This window comes from Vicia villosa, unplaced genomic scaffold (assembly GCF_029867415.1).
Source record: "Vicia villosa cultivar HV-30 ecotype Madison, WI unplaced genomic scaffold, Vvil1.0 ctg.000287F_1_1, whole genome shotgun sequence".
Lineage (NCBI taxonomy): Eukaryota > Viridiplantae > Streptophyta > Magnoliopsida > Fabales > Fabaceae > Vicia > Vicia villosa.
The window spans coordinates 305,884-327,590 of record NW_026705123.1 but is presented as its reverse complement, the minus strand read 5'-3'; the positions used below and the strand labels follow the sequence as shown (position 1 = coordinate 327,590).

Genomic DNA, 21,707 nt, shown 5'->3' with positions numbered 1-21,707 from the left:
ATTCCAAAATAAATTTCAAGGCGCCTTATGATTTGAGTCAATTAGCCTTATGATTCAAGTCATATGAGACCTTGAATTGAATTAAACGTTTTTAGCTTCAAATTCAAATTTTTACTTACTCATGATTCAAGTCAAGTTTTTGCATTATTCGAACCATGTTTGTAAAATATTAATTTCAAGTGACAACTTTGTGATTCAATCCATCTTGCACTAACTTTTGTCAGAGGCTCAATTTTAGCACACTTCAATTGATTTCAACCTAAGAAATAATGAGGGAGACATTTGGATCATGTCTGATATATCCACCTATGCCTGAGCAAGTCATGCACGGGTTCGCGTTTATGCAGGTTGTTCCAAGAGAACCATTTGTGTATGCTTTTCCTACTATGGTCTGCAGAGAGGTAGATGTTATGTATGATGATTTCCTTAATCATTTGGTACCGGATGAAGCACGAGGTGTCGTAGCTCTAGTAAATGGAGCAGTGCACTCGACTACATTCAGTGGTATTTTAGAGTGTCACATCCTTACATGACACCTGATGCTCAACAAGATCCACCTAGGTCAGCTCATCAGAAAATATTATAGGAGGAGCAGCTCATGGCAAATCATGTCATTGATGTGTTACCTCCATGTCGTCGTATTATGGATCTTGCGCGAGAAGGCACTTTTGGGAGGGTCATTGTGGATGTCATCTATCTGAGACAGAGACGACATAGCAATATAGGATGCAGCGAAAGAATAAGGGGTCTGATATACCTAGTAAGATAGTATTTGTATTAGGAATTATGAATAGTATTATCGTTTTTAATTTATTATTTTGACAATATTATGGATTATGGATGGATTTTAATCTATGACATTTTCATCTTATTACATTAATGTATGGTTTAACTGATAATAATTATTATGATAGTATACTTATAATACATGGTCTATTACATCAGTATATTTCTTTAAAAAATGTTAAAACTTACTACCTAAATGGTGATTATGAAAGTGTATATCCGTATTTGTTACAGATATGCATCTCCGGACTAAATTATGATAAAATGAGTGTGGCTCAGTTACAAATAAATGGAGTGTACATGAGATTATTACAAAGATGCATCTCCGGTCTAAGTTGCGACAAAATGAGAGTTTTGCTCAGTTACACCTTGACTTTGTGTATATGAGTACGTCCAAAGATATGCTTCCGAAATTTGAAGAGCATTTTCGAATTTTTGTAAGATATTTTTTTACCACTAGAGGTGAGAGAAGTAATGCCCTTCTTAGATATACATAAGGTGTAGTAAGAAACTCCCCATCCTTGTTGTCCTTCAGTAGAATAGTCCAAGTCTGTGTAATGATGTTAATATCCTGTTGAACAACCACATTAAGTGTTTGATTATTCTTATCAACATAATCTGAGCCTCATGAATACTGTACTAGAGGTGGCAATTTGTTCAACAAGGTACTCCATAATAGAAGAAATCTGGAGTATCTCCACAATATCATCACTTGATACATGATATTAAGAAATTAAGGCAATCTCTCCATCTCTATATCTGATATTATGTGTATCTGATTTATTTTTCTTTAATAAATTGTCATGGATCAATCCAAATAGGTTTTGATTTCCATTATATCTTCCCCATACATTTTAAAACAAAGGGATAAAAAAGAAAACCAACTGAATTTCACATTAAAAATAACTTAAATGATTGAAGTTAGGGACCATAACTTCAAAGCTGGCACAAAAAAAGTCATTTGTCTTCATACAATAATGCCATATATGGACTGTGGCATAATACATGCAATAACCCTTAAGAATGGTCCCATATGTTCTATCTACAAAAGCCATGCCAGTAATGCAATCTCAATCTCAACCAATTTTTGATATTTAGACATATATTTGAATTCAAGTACTAAAAGTACAGCAATTTATGAGCTAACAATGTAAAACTCAAGTCTTTGATCATATGTTTTCTCAGTAATGTGTCCTAACATTCAGACATTTGGAATCAAATCAAAACTCAATAATTCATTTAATTAATGTATTCATTAAGCAATAATGGTAGTTAATTAAAATGCTGCCATGTTACTTATGCATAGAAATAAGAAATTAATGTCAAATGAGATGTTGACAATGTTAGTATTAAATTAGAGGTAATTATTGTGTTATTATTATATAGTATTGAAACTTTGACCCTATAACTATGGGTGGAAATTTGTGTATTAACGGTTTATAGTATTGGAAAATGTGAGTTTAAAGGAAGAGCATGTCATGTGTGAAAGTTTTTTATAGTGGTTATAAAGCAATGTAGGACAGTCAACTTATGATTAGATAATAGTCGGCAGAGATTTTAACCATACGCTAAATTATCATTTTTCAAACTATACAAAAAATGGTGCTTTGACTAATTATAGTGTCATTAAGAAAAATAATAATTTGCCTAAAATAGAAAAAATAATAATAATTTTAGAAAAATGCTTAATGTCACGAAACAGCATTTCGTGAATTTCTCGCGAATGTATTATATGCATGCACCGTCTGTATTCTTTAATTAATTAACCTCAGTTTTCAAAATGATACATATCAAAACAAACATTTCAAGAACAAATGTATCAATATTTAAAATTCTTATTAGAGAAGAGTTAAAGTGATCTAGCTTTTAGCTTTTCATAGACTTGCAATAAGAGTGAGCTATATGGCGGTGAATTTCAACTTGATAAACGTAGCCCTTTCTTGTTATGAAAATATGAAAGCTAGATCACCGATATATAAAAAAGCGTATTCGTGAAATTTCGTGACCAATTTTTTCGTGACATATAGCATAGCTCATAATTTTATAGCAACTTTCCGTTTCCTTAATAATACTTTATGTGAGTGAATCATTACCAATATCAAGTGGGTGATTAAGTCTCGATGTCGATTAGAAATGACAGAAAGGTTGAATTTATAAGAGAAATGAGCCACATATATGATACTTAAAAGTTTTTGGATAACATGTAATGTCAATGTCTCTTGAATCCTAAACATTTAGATCATTGACACTCTCGATCTATGAAGCACAGACACACTGAAAACGACCCCGTCACTGACACAGTAACACCGATAACAATTTTAAAAAATTAATTAATTAAACATAATCAGAAGTGTCGGTACAGGTGTCCTACACTGACACAGACACCCCTTTTTTCAAAGATGCCGGTGCTACATAGCTCTCAATGCTTTCCGAACTCTCCAACAAGCGGAATCATGGTCATGGTTAGGCTCGGTGGGGGAGCGGAAGTAGGATCGTAGTATAGATCAAGACTAGTGATGTGGGTGACTCACTTTCATTTTAAAATATTGCCTTAAAAAATAAAATGAAGTCAAGGGTAATGGGTGACAGGGACTGATTCAAGAACTATTAGTAATTTCTAATAATAAAAGTTGTAAGAGAGAAGCAAAGTGTGTATGTGTGTGAGGGAGAGATAAATTAATGGTGGGAAAATGAATGTGATGTAACCTCCTGAAAAGTGAGGTTTTGTGTTGTGGACATGTACACTACAAACAAGCAGTTAATCACAAAAGCAAGCATTGACATTGGATAATTTAATTTAATTAATCAAATCTGTTACCGTCCGTTACCTAACTCTAACGGCTGCTTTCTTTAAAAGGTAACTTATTATAACTATTTATTGGTTGACATCCAATATGGTAGGATATGTTTTCTTATAAATACCCTAACCTACACCTCTAACAAATCACACCAAACACAAATCTCAAACAACCTTTCATATTCACACACTTGCATACTCATTTTCTTATAATAATAACTTTTCTGATCTAATGGCAGTTCCAGTCATTGATTTCTCAAAGCTGAATGGTGAAGAAAGGGCCAAAACTATGCAACAGATTGCTAATGGCTGTGAAGAATGGGGATTCTTCCAGGTACTTTAACCATTGCACCTAATATCATTTTAAAAGATGAATGGATTTAGCTTCTTTCTGTGAGTTTAGTTTTATGGTGTTACATATAGATATACTTTATATGTATGTTGATGGTTATAGTTTGTTTTACAGTTGATTAATCACGGCATTTCTGAGGAACTTCTTGAAAGAGTGAAGAAGGTTACCACTGAGTTCTATAAGGTGGAAAGAGAGGAGAACTTCAAGAACTCGGCAACGGTTAAGCTTCTGAATGATATAGCTGAAAAGAAAAGCAGTGAAAATTTGGAGAATGTGGACTGGGAGGATGTTATCACTCTACTGGATGATAATGAATGGCCAGAAAATACACCAAGTTTCAGGTACAGACCAAATCAATAGTTTTTTCCTAGTAAAAGCTAGTCACTCTAGTCGGGCATATCGATATCAGTTAGAACATTGTCTGTCATTTCATACATACTGTCTTCTGTTATTCTTGCTTTTAGTCTTACGAGAATATCGGTCTGAGTTTTTATATAAATGACAGGGAAACCATGTCAGAATATCGGTCTGAGTTAAAGAAACTGGCGGAGAAGCTCACTGAAGTTATGGATGAGAATCTGGGCTTACCAAAAGGATACATTAAGAAAGCACTGAACGGTGGAGAAGGAGACAATGCTTTCTTTGGCACTAAGGTCAGCCACTACCCACCATGTCCCTATCCAGAACTCGTGAATGGACTACGAGCTCACACTGATGCAGGAGGTGTCATCCTACTGTTCCAAGATGACAAGGCAGGAGGCCTTCAAATGCTCAAAGATGGGGAATGGCTTGATGTCCAACCTTTGCCAAATGCCATTGTGATCAACACTGGTGATCAGATTGAGGTGCTGAGCAATGGCAGATACAAGAGTTGTTGGCATAGGGTTCTGAGTGCTACAGAGGGGAACAGGAGGTCAATTGCTTCCTTCTATAACCCACCACTCAAAGCCACCATAAGTCCTGCACCACAATTGGCTGAAAAAGAAAACCAACAAGTCGACGATGCTTATCCTAAATTTGTTTTCGGTGACTACATGTCTATCTATGCTGAGCAGAAGTTCCTTCCCAAGGAACCAAGGTTTAGAGCTGTTAAAGCCATTTGAAAGAAGAAAAAAAAAAACTTGCTTTTATATAGAAATCTGGAAGAAAAAAAATTGCCTTTTATTTTATTTACGGGTCTCTGTTTTATAAGACATGGTTGACAATAGCAAAGAATACCACATGGTTGTCATTCTATCTATAATGGGAACCATTGTGGGTATTAGTATTTTCGTTTTCTAGAATGTTTGGCTTTATCTTTAGCTGTCATGGTGGGAGATTGTATGCATTTACCTGGGCTTGCTTTGTATAATACTACTGTTACATAAATTCTACTCTAAAGTTATCCTTCGTGAGTTTCTCTCTTCCTCTTGTATACTGTTCACATGAAGTAGAATAAATGCATATATCTCTTTAATCATGGAAGATTTTCTGAAAAATACACTCTTCAAAAGCCACTACGAATGAGCAAATACTTCCGTTTTCAACACGATCAAGTACTAGAAGTTTTTAGACAAGAAACTATTACTAACTATCAGCAATGTTAGGGAAATATCAAAGTCCAACATTCTTTTTTTCTTTAGAGGCATTACAGCAATTATATTTAACTGAAGCTACACTCCAATTGGAAACCCTTGGTAGGTACTAAGGCTTATCTTAGGAAAGAACTGAAAGAGAATCAGTATTAACCAGGACTACAGAGAATGCAGACAAATAAGTAGCGGTAACAGAGAAAGGCAGATAAATAGTTGCGGTAACAGAGAATTCAGGGTCTGTCAATAATAAATTGAAAAGATGAATAAATTCAACGTAATCACAAGTGTCGGTGTCGTGTTTGCGTCTGACATTGACACGGACACGCTTTTTTTCAGAGGTGTCGGTGCTACAAAGATGTCAAGTCCCTTGTAGTATCTTTTTAAATATTCCTACTCCAGCCTCGAATATAAGCACACAAAAATACTATCTCACATCCTTTAAAAAGCATAGTTAGTAGTATCATTTAATAAAAGTAATCAAAAAAGTAATTGCATTCTCCAAATTGCCCATCATTGAAATTTGTTTGATGAGAATAAAAGAATGATTAAAATGTAAATTCAAATTACATAAAGGGTAATTCAGAAATGATATCATTAAATATGGTATATTTAGTGAATATTTGCTCATTTTTTATACCATCTAACATGATTTTTTTACTTATATTCGAAAACGGAGGGAATAGCATTTAATACTGCATGGGTACTACTGCACACTAATATGGCAGTATTATTTTAGAAGTATTATAGTAGACTTACTAGAGGACAAACCTTGACAGTTGACAGATCTGCAAAGTTACTCCCTTGTGACCCAGAAGTTATGGGTTCCAATCCTGAAACTGCCTCTCTGCATGCATGGGCAAAGTTGCATAGATAATAAATTTGCAGTACCCTCCCTGCCGTAAGCCCCACTTGACAGTCTCGAGCACTACGCTGCCCATTACAGTAGATGTGGTCAATTTAAAGCATTTTGTACAATTTCTGAGGCACTCTCTTCTGTGTTCTAGAAAATACAGATGTCTTCAAATAGCCATACACTAAATCTTAAAATCCTAGCAAGAATGATACACTAATAAGTCTTAAAAAATTTGGGAAAAGATGATAAATTTAGATAGCAGTTTTAAGATTCACGTCCATTGACACAATCTGTAAGGTGGACATTATTCAAACCAGGACAAAATGCTGCATGAAAATGAAAATTTGACTCCTTGAAAGTGAACTCCTTAGTACAGAGAGAAAAGTAAGGTGTTACATGTATGCATAAAAAAAATAGATGATAGATTTATTAAAATCTAATCATTGTTCCTCTCATTAATAGTTGAGATATTTTACCTTTCTCTTTTAAAGTGAATTAATAAAGCAAATTCTGAATGTACACTTTCAATTTAATTACTATGCACTGAAAGCATAAAAGAGTTTTATAGACATCCAATTATAATTTATATCTCACTACATAGATACATGTGCATGTATTTTAGGAATTTCTGCATATATTTTAGAAAATAACATTATGATACAACACAACGGTCAAATATGATTGGAGGCACATATTACTTCTTTTGCACTAATGGTGCATAGTAATTACACGGTTGAAAAAGAGAGAAAAGATTCAGATTCCAAATAGCAATAGTAGTACAACTATCATACAAACTACAAAAACTATAACTACTACTAACTAGTATATGAGATAAGGAAGTCTGCAGTCTGGCAGACTGATAAACTTTGAGATGAGCCAATAACCTGCTTTAAATACCTAGTATTTATAGCTTTCAATGTCAGTATACAACAAAATCTAGCTACAATAACGTGTGGAAACCATTAACAAACCCTATATTGGCATGGGAAGCCAATGTGAGAAATTTGTATATTAAAGTTCTGCTATCTTAATGTATAACTAATCTGTACTATAACTACACAATCAAGTCTATACAAGAGAATAACGCATATCTGATTGCCATTCTCGCATGCTTTATAGGGCCTTCTGGTCAAGTCTTTCGTTCCAATTTAGGCAGCGAATCAAGCTATGAAACCAATCACCTGTTTGGTCAAACTTGTTAACTGTTGGAAGAGGATGCTGACTCATAGATATTCGTACAGAATCTCCTCTTGAAAGCTGTTGCCTTTTCTTCCCGTCAAATGAAACCCAGGCATTGCTTCTAGCATCCTCTGGAATCTGCAAACAATAAATCGTACATTACTCAATACGGATATCATAATTATAAATCCCAAAATCATTAAATCATTATTTAACCTCTAAATTCCAAGTCATATGAAACAAATGACTCCCTAAATTGAGAGGTTTTTATAACTGAAATTTTAACCATGTAGCCTTTTCCAATACATGTTTGAGTGACAACAAAATATAGCTAAAGAAAGGAAACATTTGCTGGCATAGAAGATGCATAATGAACAATGAAACATGTAATTGTGGAAACAAGAACATCAAGCATGATATGTATGCCGCATAGAGAATGATAACTTCACCTTTAATTCAAGTTGGGCAGAATCTGGAAGTATAACTGGTCGAAATGAGAGTGAATGTGGACAGATTGGGGTAAACAGCATGCATGGAACATTTGGATGGACCTGCAATTTCCATTTGTTGTTAGAAAGAAAACATCAGATGAAAGGAGTGATTTATTTGGTGCGACTTAACACTGATACTGTGCATATATCATGACATTGGAAGATGTATATATTGTAAAACATAAGAAGTCATAATAGAGAAATTAATAATTATGCAAGGTGACTTGTACAATAGTTGCTACAACATTGTAGTTTGCACGGAAGTTCCTCAAGATGGTTGTTCGGTAATCCATAAGTGGAATAAGAGTTTGTAGTATGACATATTTTGAGTGACTGATTATTCTAGAGATCTTTGTTATTAAGAAAGATCTCGAGATTAACTATTTAGATAGAAGCATGGCCCTGGATAGAATATTATGGCGAAAGTCATCCATATAGTCGGCCCCACTTAGTGGGATAAGCCTTGATTGTTGTGGTTGATTTTAAACCATACTACTCACCTCTATTTATAATAGCATGTAGAATAAATACAAAAAATACTAATTGATATTAGTTGCTAATTCTAACCCTAATAGTAAATATTTGGATTTGATTCTAACAGTTAGAATAAAAAGAAGAAAAACTTAATTGTTTTAAGGGATAAGATAATGTGAGTATGGGTTATATGAAATCTCTTTTAGAGGAAGAAGAAAGGGAAAAGAGTACTTTGGGTTCTTTATTTCACAAAATGGGCAAACAAAAAAGAGGGTGGCGGAGAACTATGTTCAGGGGCAGTTATTTGGAACTCATTCAGCATTGTTGACCACTTACATTTGCAAAGTAGTAGAAAAATGATTGCCGGCTAGTCTACAACTTGGACCAAAACGCTAGTTTAAGTCTCTTCAGAACATAATAAAGAATCTTATCAAGTTATTTTTAGATGCCACGTGTATTGCAATGCATAATGAGTATAGGAAAATTTTCAACTGCTTTTTCAGAACGTACAGGTGAGGAAGGCTTGGATAAACAATAATAGCTAAACCTTGTAATCATTGTTTCTCAAAGTATTCCAAGACACATATAAGCCAAATAGCCAATCCATCTAACTAATTCAATAATCAGTATAGACTCCAACCAGGCTCCGGACAAATACAACTCTGGGACAAGCTTACCATGGAACCTCCAGCAGCTGTAGAATAAGCAGTGCTTCCGGTAGGGGTAGCTATGATCACTCCATCACCTTGTACCTGAAAGACACATAACCATCGTATATAAGGCACAACACTACTTCAAAAAGGTGTTAAAATTTAGAATAGTGACAGCTCTCATCATAGAATAAAGATGTATATAAATTTGCAGAGCAGACAACAAATACATAGTCAAGCTCACTTTTGTTATAAGCCTGTCGTGTTCATAGCATTCAATCTTTGAAAGGTACGGATTAGAACCCCGATCAACAACAACTTCATTCAGAATATCAAATATTTTCCCTGGCATAGCTTTTCCCTTACGGAAAATTTCACATCGGAGACGCATTCTAAGAGTGATGTATACACCATCTCGTTTATTATTTCCATGGATGATTTGTCGTAAGTCCTGCTTGTAGTCTTCAAACTGAAAATAGAAAACAGAATTGAAGTCAAACAAATGGACAAAAATATACCTGCATTTCTATATAGTGAAATAAATTATGGGTTTCAAAAACATACACTATGAGTAGTCAGAAAACCAAGAGAACCAAGGTTAAATGACACAACAGGTGGAACAGCACCTCTAAATAGATTTGAAGCATGCAATATAACGCCATCTCCCCCCAAACATGCCACAAAATCTACATTCTCGTGTAGATCACTGAATCAAAGGGATTATATAAGTAACACAATCATTTAATGAAGGAAAGATTTTATATAAATAAGGGAAAATGAAGTCATTGCACATAATTTATAAACTCCAATACCAAGTATCTTGTATATAGAAGGTCTGGACGAATCCAAATCCTGTAATTCTAGCAAATATATCATGCACATCCGGTTCCACGAATACGTTCATTTTCTCTTGGTAATATAAAAAAGAAGCAACCTGCATATATTAGATAAAGAAACTCTGCTGAAAATGAATTTAGCCAAATTAATTGCAAAATTCTAAATAAATACTCACTTTCTGTAAGAACTACAAAAGTACCAAAAGTGTTGTTCGACTACCGGTTATAGTTCAGAATATATTTGATTCCAAATTTCAATTCATGTGTTACACATGGAAGAGCTAAAAATCAATCAAAAGTTCTATTTGAAATATTTTAATTAGAAAGTTTTCAACTGGCAGAAGCCAATATTGTTAGGTTGGACGCCATCACCAGGGTTCAAACCTTGACACTCACAGTTGTGTGTGAGTTTCTAGCAATTATTACCACTTCGCCTACAGACCCAAAAAAAAAGAGCAAAACATTCAACAAATTTAATATATTGCACTACAATTATGCCGAGCTGAGCAAAACAGCCAGTGCAAGCTTGTACCAATTGAAGTACAATTTATTCAACCTTCCCACATCTATTGTACCAAGCCCGTATAAACGAGCTTGAGTGTAAATGAGACTCACCCTACAGCTATATGGTTCTTCATCTAAATGGAGCAACAAATACATAACGTATTTAAAAATATAATTACAAACGCATAAACAAAACTATATGGACAGTGCCAAAGCTCACGAATTTGATGTTAAATCAATTTCCGATTTTTCTATTCAGCGTCTTTATAGGGCAACTAGCACCCGCCTGACCTCAATACCTCTCCTTGCCACCACAACAGAACCTATCCCACCATGTGTACTAAAATATAATTGTTTTCCTACACAATAATGTTAGAAACTTTAACAACTTGGGCGCTTATATAGGTGTCTTAAAAATATTACCTCTTTAGCTTCTTCCATGAGATGCTTCCCAGGCTTTTTCAACAATAAAACAGTCTTTGGGGTAGATTTCCACATTAACATTTGTTGCTGAATGCTAGGATGCGTGAAGGCCAAAGAAGATTCAGTAACCTTCTCTCGTACACAAGAAAATCCATCTGTTCGTACTAGGAACATCTCTGCTTTTTTTCTTGATTGCAACCTTACAACTCCTGTCGAAGATGCACACATGTCTCCTTCCCTGAATCCCAAGCCTTCCCCCGCCTTATCTTCATCGGCTAAAATCCTTTGAGAATTAGTTGTATTATCAATATCGTTGGCATCAGGCATGCAATACATATCTCTTTCACTAAAAGCATTTACTGTTGTCCTTACAGAACTGGATGCATTCATATTCACTAACTTCAACTTGTTACCAACTGCAATCTGAGCTGACCCATTGGAACTTCCTGCTGGACCCACAACTTTAGGATTATGACCACTGTTTATAATCACTTGCCCCTGTAGTCTTCTATTATGCATGCTCCTAGAATCTGGCAAGCATTCCAACCTTTTGACTTGATTACTGGAACAAGAGAGTTTTGAAATCTTCTTACTTTCGAAATATCTGGACATTTCTTTTTTGGAAAAGATGTCATGAGGAGGAACTTGAGCTTCCAAAGGGTTAGTTTTGCTGGAGAAAGTTGGAGAGTAACTTTCCCCGTCAGCAGTCATGGCTTGTGATGAAGTCCTATCGTTGGGAAAATTTCCACCTATGGTCCCATTACTTTGTGTTTCTTCATTAATCTTATTTGGAGAGGTACTCGGGTCAAATGAGTCAACAGAACTATGAATCGCACCTAAACCCTCTTGCAACAAATCAGTATCTTTTTCCAGAGAGGATCTCTCAGCAGGCTTTGAATCCTGCAGTTTCCCAGCTTCATTTGTATAATCTGATAACATGTCATTGGAAATAACTGCTTGATTCGAAACACGTTGTAATACAGAGTGAGCCATGTACTCCCTCCATCTGGAAACCATCGCAGACGTTCTCCAAACTCCTTCTTTACTGTGCAGATAGATTGGTCTTTTGCTAACATCAGAAACAAGAGATGCAAACCTCATAACCTGTTCCATTTTTGGCGCAGTCCCAACTTCAACCGGGATTTTCACCAATTCAATACTTCCAGAGGAAACAGCATCCTGCATAGCAGCTTGGTAAAAATCATCTTTTACTGTCTCTTCTCTGAGATCCACAATAGTTTTATATCCTCTATCCAGTAGCCACTTAAGACCTTCTTCTGTTACCTGGCTACCTATCCAAAAATCAGCTTCAGATTCTTTTCCTTCCAAGTCCTCTTTAGAACTGGACAAATATACAGGACACCAGTTAGCAAATACTGCAGGACACGGATAATCCTCTCCGCGAGAAAAACCAGAATCATAGCAAACATTCTTCAATCTCTGAAGTTTCCTCCACACCTCCAAACCCCGATCATCACCAGCAACCAAATAGTTCTCAAGCGCAACATGCAAGCTCTCACAGCACCTTTTCATCTCACTCCTAAAATCCACAAGTGGGGGGAGCGTTTCCCCCGCGACGCTAACCTCAGAAGCACGAAAGCGAGACATAACAGAATATCTTCCAGAAAGAACATCCTCTCTCCCACCCTTGACAAGCGCAACCATACATCCAAGTACAGAAACTATTTTATCTTCTAGGACAGGTTTCTCATGAGACGGAACATCATCTGAAACACTACATTCACCAGTGAAAGGGTTACATAAAGCATCAATTAACGCAGAATGAAGGCTCTCAGAATTTCTAAAAATTCTACAATATGCCTCCACTTCAGCAATATCACCCGGAAGTGGACCAATCCAAGGTAACCTTGATGCATCATGGGATTCAATGGACTTCAAATTCTACAAACAAAACATAAAATAATTAAAAAATCAACCTTTTGAAGTGAAAGCAAAAACAATTTGACGTAGTAGTAATAATCCTATTGAATTGGAGGATGAAAATAGGGATTTAGTGAATAACGGTAAAAACGGGAACTTGAGTATTGGAAAGAGTGTAGTGTGAAGGGGAAAGCTGACCTGAGAATCGAAAGCGGAATGAAAGGAGAAGGAGTTGGAAAGTTGAGCGGTGGCGAGGTGTGTTGTTCGTGGAGTGAGGTTGGTGTGAAATTTGAAGCGGAAGGGAAAGATTGTGGCATTGTTGAAGGTGGCGGAGAATGCCATGTTGCAGGCGCAAAGACTACATGCCAACATGGGGGTTTGTTGGGTTCTTTGATTTGATTTTGATGCACGTTGTTGTTGTTGTTGTTGTTGTTGTGATTTGATGTACTTGTTGTTAGTAAGAGTATCTCTATGTTGTTTTTTTTTGTTGATCCTTGTTCCATTTTCTTCTCTTATTTGGGAGACTTCAAAATAATATATATATTATTATTATTTATTATATATAATTAAAATCGAAATATTTTGAATTAAATTTAGACTAAACATATTTTAATTTTTATTTATATTTAAGACTGAATTTAACTTTTGTTTTCTTTTTGGTTTTTTATTAATCAAAAGAAAATTTATTAATTGGGTCTCATGTCCATTCAAGATTTAGCTTATATATAAGTAGGATTCTCTTCAATCCAAATGAAGATTTTTTTGGTACATTTACATTTTTTGCTATGATTTGAGCTATATGGTTTCTATCACAACATACCCTAGCTCTCCTCATCTTCTAAAGTTTTTTCCGATTAGTGTTTCCTAACATACCAATGTCATTCTCGATTTCTCATCTTTGTTCATCATTTTTGTGATTCTTTGATTGTCCGTCTCAAAAATCACTTCTATGTAGCAGTATTATATAGCAACATGAATGGCTTATAGTTTCTGCAAATATGTGGTTTTCATCACTGTTTATGAACTCAATACTTATATATCGTTTCTCCATTATCATTTCTTAAGATCACACCAAGAACCTGTTTGCTTTTCGTATTCATGCAAGCATCAATATTACACTTGATTCATTTACAAAAGGTTGTCATTTTGTATGCGAGGTATTCTTATTGTTTTGCATTCAATTGAGCTTATCTTCCTTGTTGGTTTGATCTTTTTGCATGTCGTCATGGATCTCGGGTATCTTTGTAATATGAGCTTTTCCTTTATCTGTTACGTTGAAATCATTGATCTTGATGTTACTTATCATATCCTTCCTTTTGATTTGCGATTTATCATGTTGGTTGATGATATTCTAGTTGTGGTTCGCGATATGCTCGTCTCCATCTTTCTTGTTGTTGCTACTGGGTGTGTGATTTATGTTCTTATAAGTACATTTGCTTCTAATCTCATAGTAGATTTAATTTTTAATATATTTCTGATTGTTGATCTTTCTCTCATGATTACCTTGCTCATTTGGGGATCATTCTCGTTAGGCATCGTGTCTTCATCTTTCTGAAGATTCTTATTTTCCTTATCATGCATGTCTACTTAGAGGTAATGATTCTTCTAGGATTTTTGATAATTTGTTGTATCCCCTTTGTCAACATTATTCTTTGTGCTTTGCTCCTTATGATTGTTGCTCTGATGTGCTTGCAATTATTGTTATCTTCCCGGCTATAGTGGTAAGAGTAATTTCTATTGTCCACTATCTCCATGTTATCCAATTTATATCCTCATTTGTATCTACTTTTTTCGTAGCTTTGTTGTACTTGTTATTAAAGTTACAACGCTTCATATCAGAACTACACACAATGTTATAAATTAGGTGATTATCTTTAGTTTTCAACTTTCCAACTTCATTATTGATGTTGTCATATTGTAGTTCACAATGTTGATCACTTATGTGTCATATATGTGGGGTTCTTTCAATAAATTTTCCTATTTATTATCTTTGTTCTTATCTTGTTTGCTAGGATTGTTGGCCTTGTTGTAATTATAGACCCCTTAGTTGCCTCTATTGATTATCTATTCTACTATTATGTTCGTGTTCTCATATATCATGGAGTTCATAACCATCCATAAATTATCAATTATATTGATGGTTAGTGATATGTTGTAGTTATTCATTTAGTTATAAAGTTGAGTAACCAGTCTTAAAAGGACTGAGTTTGATTATTGTTGAAGTTTAGGGTCAATTGAGACCCAAGCCAAACCCGGGATGCCTAAATGCATCTCATAAAATAAAGGTTGATGGACTCTAGTTTAGAGTTGCATCTAGGACATAAAGGATCACAATGATTCCTTGTTAAGAAAGGTTTTATCTAGTAGGCCTAGTACTTTTAATCATTGTCTAAATGAGCATTTGTTGTTTTGGAGTGGCTTTAGATGTCCATATCTTTTTCCATGTGTTATTGTCCTTTTCCTCTCTGAGCTTTATCTCTCAGTGTCCTTGAGCCAGTTGTTAGAACATTAGTACCTCATTTTCACATTGTAGTGTTTATTGTTAGAAGTCATCCAACTAGATAAGTCCCTTTCCTTAGAGTTGATTAGTGGAATTTGGAGCATTGTCTCAATTTCAATTGGAAGAAAAAGGTTGTTATAATGTTAATATTCTAACAATTATTTTCCACATAAAGTAGGTTCTTGACTCCGTGTATCCTTGTTCTCAAGGATTTCCATGTCAGGAGTTTAAAACCACATTAATATGGGATCTGATTGTCGTTCCAAACATTAAATTTATTTCCTTTTTCCTATATTTCAAAAAATGCCTTTATTTCTTATCTAATTTTTTTGTTGGAAGCTTCTCCATGTATAGATAAGGTTATTTCCCAGCTTGGCTTGCAGTATGTCAAATTTAGGGTAGTATTTGGCCTTTAGCATTTTGGAAATTAAGGTGCTGGGATGATTATTGAGTCTTCAACATTGATTGGCTGGTAAGGATTAACTGAAATCTCTAATGGATTTGAACCCTAATCCACCTTCACTTTTTGGTTTGTATAATTCATACCACTTTTTCCAATGTATCTTCCTATCTTTATCATTTTCACCCACCAAAAATTGCACATAAGATTTTCAATTTTCTTGCAAATGGGTTTAGAAATCAAAAAGGAGTTCATGATGTATGTGGGAATAACTTTTGTTATTGGACAAGTGACTCCAAACGTAAGAAGGGGGTGAAATGTTTGGGTTTAAAAAACCGCTTCAAATTAAAAATTCTTTATTAAAAGCAATTGTTTAAAACAAATTTTTAAACCAACCAAAGAATAGGAAACAAAATAAGTAAACAAAAGGAAATCATAGTAAAGGAAATATGTAAGCCCAGTGTAAATAAATAAATAGAAGAAATATAAAGAGATAATGGTTGATAGAATTGTACCATATATTTATAAAGGTTTGACCTAACCACTTGGCTTACTTCTGTTCCCACGAATTTGTGCTTGATATTATCCAATATAGATGTGAGTTTTTCACATGTTATCCCATGAACCTTCTTACAATAAAACCATAGTTTTACACTAGCTATCCTTCAAACCAAACATGAGGTTTTACACCAGGCTAATCTCGAAACCAAGCTAGAGCTTTTGCACCAAGCTAAGCTCACAAAGCAAACAAATATTTTGACGGACAATCTCATAACAAATGAAAATTATAACAAATGGAGATTATAACAGACAGTCTCATAAACCAAATGAGAGCTTTTATTTACTAAGTTCACAAACAAAATAGCAACTTGTCACAAGAGATATTACACAAAAGATAAAAAAAAATTCTTGAGTAAATTACAATAACACCCTCAGCACCAGAATAAACAAAAAAATCCTCATTGATATTTTTTTACTCTTAAAGCACTAAGGCAATTTAGTGAAAAGAAAGAAATGAGAAAGGAGAATGGAGAGTGAGAAATTATTATGACATATGTTTCTAGTGTGTTATGAAAGTAAGGAGAAGCCCTTTATTTATAGGTAAAAAATATGGCTTAAAAAGGAAAATGATATATGAGCCTTTTAATGTCATAATCAATTATACCATGGGTTTAATCAATTATCAGCTTCAAATATATTACAACCCTAATTCTTGAATAGGAAAACCTCCAATAGCTAATGTCTTAATCGATTAGGAGTGTTATTAATCGGTTAAGAAGATTTATGTCTTGTTCAAATTGATTGCTAAGGGTCTCAATCATTGGGCGGTGTATACAAGCTTCCTAAAAGATTAGGAAAATCCTTGATCAATCCCTAAAACACCTTAATGGCTCCTCTAAAACTTTTAATAAGTTTTATCAAATTTAGAGAGGCTAAAACACTTTTATGTGGGTGTGTGCATTTTCTTAGTAATTTACGAATTAATCTAATAATATTACAATGCTCTAAATACTCAAGCTCAAGCTCCTTTGCTAGACTCATCATGGATTCATATTTTTCACAATCCTTGAAGCTTTAATCTCCTTTGCTAGATTCATTGTGAATTCATCACTTCATCAAGGAAATGATGATGTTAAACCGGGTGCTTGACCTGTCGTTGTAGAGGTAAATGTTCATGCACAATTTACAAATAAAGAAGTGTTTTTTGTTCGTGAACATATGCTACAATGGGTTTGTAGGGAGGCCAGAAAATTAAGGTTTGAAATTGTAATTGAAAGGTCCGACAATAGTTCGAATAGAAGACAAGCATTTGTAACAATGTTATGCGAAATAAGTAGCATGTACCAACCAAAGATTAGGAAGTGGAAACAGTATGACATGGGACCGAGGAAATGTGAGTGTCTATTTAAATTGCGTGGAAACCATATGGAGGATGAGACATGGAAATTTAATGTGATTTCCAGTATACATAATCATGGCTTAGATGACAAGTTAGTCTGTCATCCCATTATATGTCGCCTTGTTTCGGAGGAGAGGGAACTTGTTTCGAACATGACATTAAACATGGTGACGCCGAAAAGTATACTCACGTATTTGAAACGAAAACAAGTATAGACTTCCTTTCCCTTCGTGCTCATAATTGACTCAACATACCAAACAAACAAATATAGAATTCCACTCTTGAAAATTGTTGGTGTCACTTCTACAGATATGACTTATTGCATTTTTGGAATCCTAAAAAAAAGTTACATAGGCTTTGGAAATGTGCAAAACTATGTAAAAGGACCGAGAAAACATGCCACAAGTCATAATCATTGATTGCGACACCGCACTGGTGAATTTGGTTGCAACGGTGTTCCCTACTTTTCGGCATTACTTTGTAAGTAACACATAACCAAAAATGTGAGAAGTCGAGTAAAACATGTGGTTGGTACGAAATAAGTCAAAGGTGAAGATGGTAAAGTCGCCAAACCTGGTGTGGTTGTGAAAAAGATAATGGATGCATGGAATGGTATAATAAATTCTTCCACGAAAGAATTATATGTCGAATATATTCTACATTTTAGGAGTGTGGGTGCAATATATCCAGATTTGTTGAAATATGTTGAGGGCACGATTTTGGATCAGGTTAAAAAGAAGATTGTTTGTGCATGAACCGATCAGGTTCGACACTTTGACAATATAATAACTAACATAGTTGGATATGCACATGCTAGACTGGAGAATTGGTTGGGAAACAGTAAAGGTGATTTATGTCGAGATTGGGACATCATGAACCAAATGCTCTGAAACCAACATATTGAGATACAAACATTGTTTGGTTGGAGCTTTACTGTGTTAGAACACTGATTCAAAGACAACATCCTTTATTCACACTAGGTTGCTAATGTATCTCGGGCGGCATTGAATTTTATTTTCCACGAAGCCAAATGAGCGGATAAAATAGGTTTTGATAGCTCAAAGTGTGGATGTACACTTAGGAAGACTTATTGTCTTCCATGTGCTTGTTTAATTTCAAAGAAGCTAAAGCATGAAAAACCAATACGTATAGACAAAGTTTGCACTCATTGGACCCAACTCCATTTTGATCATGATGGTATGAGGAAGGATGATAAATCAAACATATTTATCATGACTGAGTGGAAAGTGGTCCAAAAGAGATTCATGAAAGCTGGTGACATCATGAAATTGCACATCAAAGAGAAACTTAGGAATATTGCATATCCAGAAAATAACGAATTTGAAACCACCGTTGGAATCGGTTAAAACAAAATGTGCCCCTAAAAAGGTAAAACCGACTCAAAATGACGATTTCACGAGATAGTCTCCTTCATATTTGGAACATGTTGACTCATATTTTTTGGATTCTGCGACTCCAAATTCCAAAAAAAAAGTGTTTTCAAGGGTGTGCACATTAGTAAACTATCTCATCCATCGATGTTACCAAAAAAATCAAATTCATTGAAGAGATGTCGTTTTTTATGCACTAATACATCAAGCGGATTATAAATGTTGAAAGTGACGACAACTGTGGTTTTTGAGTTGTTTTGGGTTTACTCGGTAAGGGAGAGGATAATCACCAATTTGTTTGTCGTCATCTTATATAAGAGATGTCGACACATATGGAATCATACACAAAGCCATACAGGAACAAAGCAAAATACGATACAATTATCAATGCTCGTGCTCATTGTCTTAGTGGTTTGGCTCCAATTTACCAATGGATGTGCTTTTCGGAGATGAGACATCTTATAACAAATGTTTATCATGGGGTGTGCATTAATTTGACACGATATGGTTTCTTGGAAACATTTTTCCAATTCGAAGTAAGTCACCTCATAATTCATCTAAATGCATCATATATATTGATTGGTTATAAAAAAAATAACATTTTGTTCAGGTTTATTTGAAAATGTGATGTCCTATACCAAACACATCACCGAAGTGGATGGTACATTTCACACAAGATGGTGAAACATGGTCGGATCACTTTCTTCAACGAATGGAAGAGTTCACCAAGTTGAGTGACATTGAACGAGGAGCAAATAAGGAAAGGTCGAAGATTCAGCCACTAATAGATTTAGGTTGTGACTTAATTTTTATGTCTTTTAGTTGTAATCTAACATTGTAACACATATTTTGTAAGTAACGCAATGCATAATATGATAAAATTGGATGGTATCTTTTGAACTTTTTTCGTTTTTCAAATTTTGCTCTACATAATTTGCATGGTTCTGTTCTGCATAATTTTTGGGGGGATCCGGAGATGCGTCTCTGGATACCCCTTTATTAATTTAAAAAAACAGGGGATCATTCGGAGATACATATTTGGAGAGACCCTTATTTTTTGAAAAAATAAGGCGAATCTGAAGATGTATCTATGAAGTATTTCATGCATACATGATCATGTATGTAAGGTCCTTATTGCTCTACAATTTCTATAAATAAGGTCTTTCAATCTATTTTCTTTACGCAAACCAGAATGACTACATATCCCCGTCTTGCTTTTATATATTTCAATGGCATAAGACCCCTCACTTCAGTTTCAGATCTGCGATGACATACTTCTCGTTGATATGAAAATCAAATTGAATACTCCTCTGTAATATTCAAAAAATCATAGAGTTGTCAAACTCGAGTACTGTTCACCCTCGATAGATAACAAAGGAAGAATACAGTTTACAATGCTTGAAGTGGAGACAGATGATGATTTGAAGGTGATGCAAAGTACCTTTTCCCGTTACTCAACAAAGGTTCTGATTGAAGTGGATGCAACAATTCAAAGATCAGCCAAAGATATTATAAGAATGTTGCAACATTCTGAACCATCTGTTTTTAGTAACATATAATGTTAAATTTATATAATGTTTATCTATGTAATGTTTATTTTTGGAGTTACTTTAAGTTTGTTCAATTCCATTCTGCCATTGTTGTTTCAACCTGTTTCAACTTTGATCTAACAAAGCATATTCTAGAGATGCATCACCTGATAACTCACAATCACCCATTTGTGCATACGGAGATGCATATTCGGATCAATTTTTTTTACAGAATAAGAATTTCTCATCATTTCCACTTCAGTTATGTGTGAAAAAGATACGTCTGGAGATGCATCTCGAAACACAGGGGACATTTTAATCTTTTCATGATGGTGTGGGAGAATTCCTAGAGATGAAAAGAGCATTTCTCAAAACTTATATGGCTTGGGCCTAATGTAAGATAGGTTGTAGGCATTTCTTAGTCGGTCTAACTTATTATCACCCTTAGTTTTTGAGTAGAAACCTTGCGTTTTATATAGAAATGAATTCTCTCCTACCTAAGTGAATGAGATTGAGCAATAAGTGAATGAAATTGAGCAGAGAACTATGTAGAGGATCATCTGTTTTTTAAATGCATCCTAGGGATTCAACCATTTACCAAATGTTAATAGAGTCAAAGTATGTATTGTTACTAATGTGCCACACCATACTGATAAACTTGTTCCAAAATCTCACATATTCAATACTTAACAACATGGTGTGACCACATCATTGATTGAACAACTGGAATAGACGTTTTACCTACACACAAACTAGAATGTCGTCTGGCAGCACCACCCCACAAATGCTTGTGTCATACAACCGCATAGATCTTCATAATGTCGTCCATTCAGGTGCTTCTAATGGCTAGAGATTAAGCTGATTCATTATCCACCAAGGAAATCATAACAAAAACTTCAGTCACCCGGTGTCACGACTCCAACACATACAATCTACTTCTACTATCTAACATATATTAAGAGATTGACCAAACTCCCTAAATTGCCCTTTCCTTAAAAATAATTTACATTACAAAATGGATATTTTGGTAACTAACAAAATAACCCTTCACCTTTTTATCTTTTGCACCAAGTGTTCCACTCTCATTGGTCCACCAACTTTCTACAACATAATACACTACCTCATTTTCTCTCTCCTTATAAAGTACAATTTCAATTACAAATATAATATAGTTGCATATTTATGAT

The 21,707-nt window shown here is 34.6% G+C and overlaps 2 protein-coding genes across 2 annotated transcripts; one reads left to right on the top strand and one right to left on the bottom strand.

The window, feature by feature from the left end:
• The first annotated feature begins 3,717 nt into the window (after nucleotides 1–3,717).
• LOC131626438 (1-aminocyclopropane-1-carboxylate oxidase 5-like) lies at nucleotides 3,718–5,325 on the top strand. Its single transcript, XM_058897254.1, has 3 exons — nucleotides 3,718–3,917; nucleotides 4,050–4,276; nucleotides 4,441–5,325. Exons 1-3 carry the CDS (start codon nucleotides 3,816–3,818, stop codon nucleotides 5,036–5,038), a joined length of 927 nt encoding a protein of 308 aa, XP_058753237.1. The 5' UTR covers nucleotides 3,718–3,815; the 3' UTR covers nucleotides 5,039–5,325.
• A 1,715-nt stretch (nucleotides 5,326–7,040) lies between these two features.
• On the bottom strand, nucleotides 7,041–13,288 carry LOC131626437 (NAD kinase 2, chloroplastic-like). The gene is made up of 8 exons (XM_058897253.1): nucleotides 12,999–13,288; nucleotides 10,920–12,821; nucleotides 9,969–10,090; nucleotides 9,721–9,862; nucleotides 9,401–9,625; nucleotides 9,184–9,258; nucleotides 7,991–8,092; nucleotides 7,041–7,679 (listed from the first exon to the last, which is right to left on the bottom strand). The coding sequence occupies exons 1-8, from the start codon at nucleotides 13,170–13,172 to the stop codon at nucleotides 7,476–7,478; spliced, it is 2,946 nt and encodes a 981-aa protein (XP_058753236.1). The 5' UTR covers nucleotides 13,173–13,288; the 3' UTR covers nucleotides 7,041–7,475.
• Between the last annotated feature and the right edge of the window lie 8,419 nt (nucleotides 13,289–21,707).

Excerpts from the sequence above, each read along its gene's own strand:
- LOC131626438 (XM_058897254.1), top strand. The coding sequence starts at position 3,816 with ATGGCAGTTCCAGTCATTGATTTCTCAAAGCTGAATGGTGAAGAAAGG. Across the intron at positions 3,918-4,049 it reads AAGAATGGGGATTCTTCCAG|TTGATTAATCACGGCATTTC; the intron begins GTACTTTAACCA and ends TTTGTTTTACAG. Across the intron at positions 4,277-4,440 it reads GAAAATACACCAAGTTTCAG|GGAAACCATGTCAGAATATC; the intron begins GTACAGACCAAA and ends TATAAATGACAG.
- LOC131626437 (XM_058897253.1), bottom strand. The coding sequence starts at position 13,172 with ATGTTGGCATGTAGTCTTTGCGCCTGCAACATGGCATTCTCCGCCACC. Across the intron at positions 9,863-9,968 it reads TTCTATATACAAGATACTTG|TGATCTACACGAGAATGTAG; the intron begins GTATTGGAGTTT and ends CCTTTGATTCAG. Across the intron at positions 9,626-9,720 it reads GTTTTCTGACTACTCATAGT|TTTGAAGACTACAAGCAGGA; the intron begins GTATGTTTTTGA and ends TTCTATTTTCAG.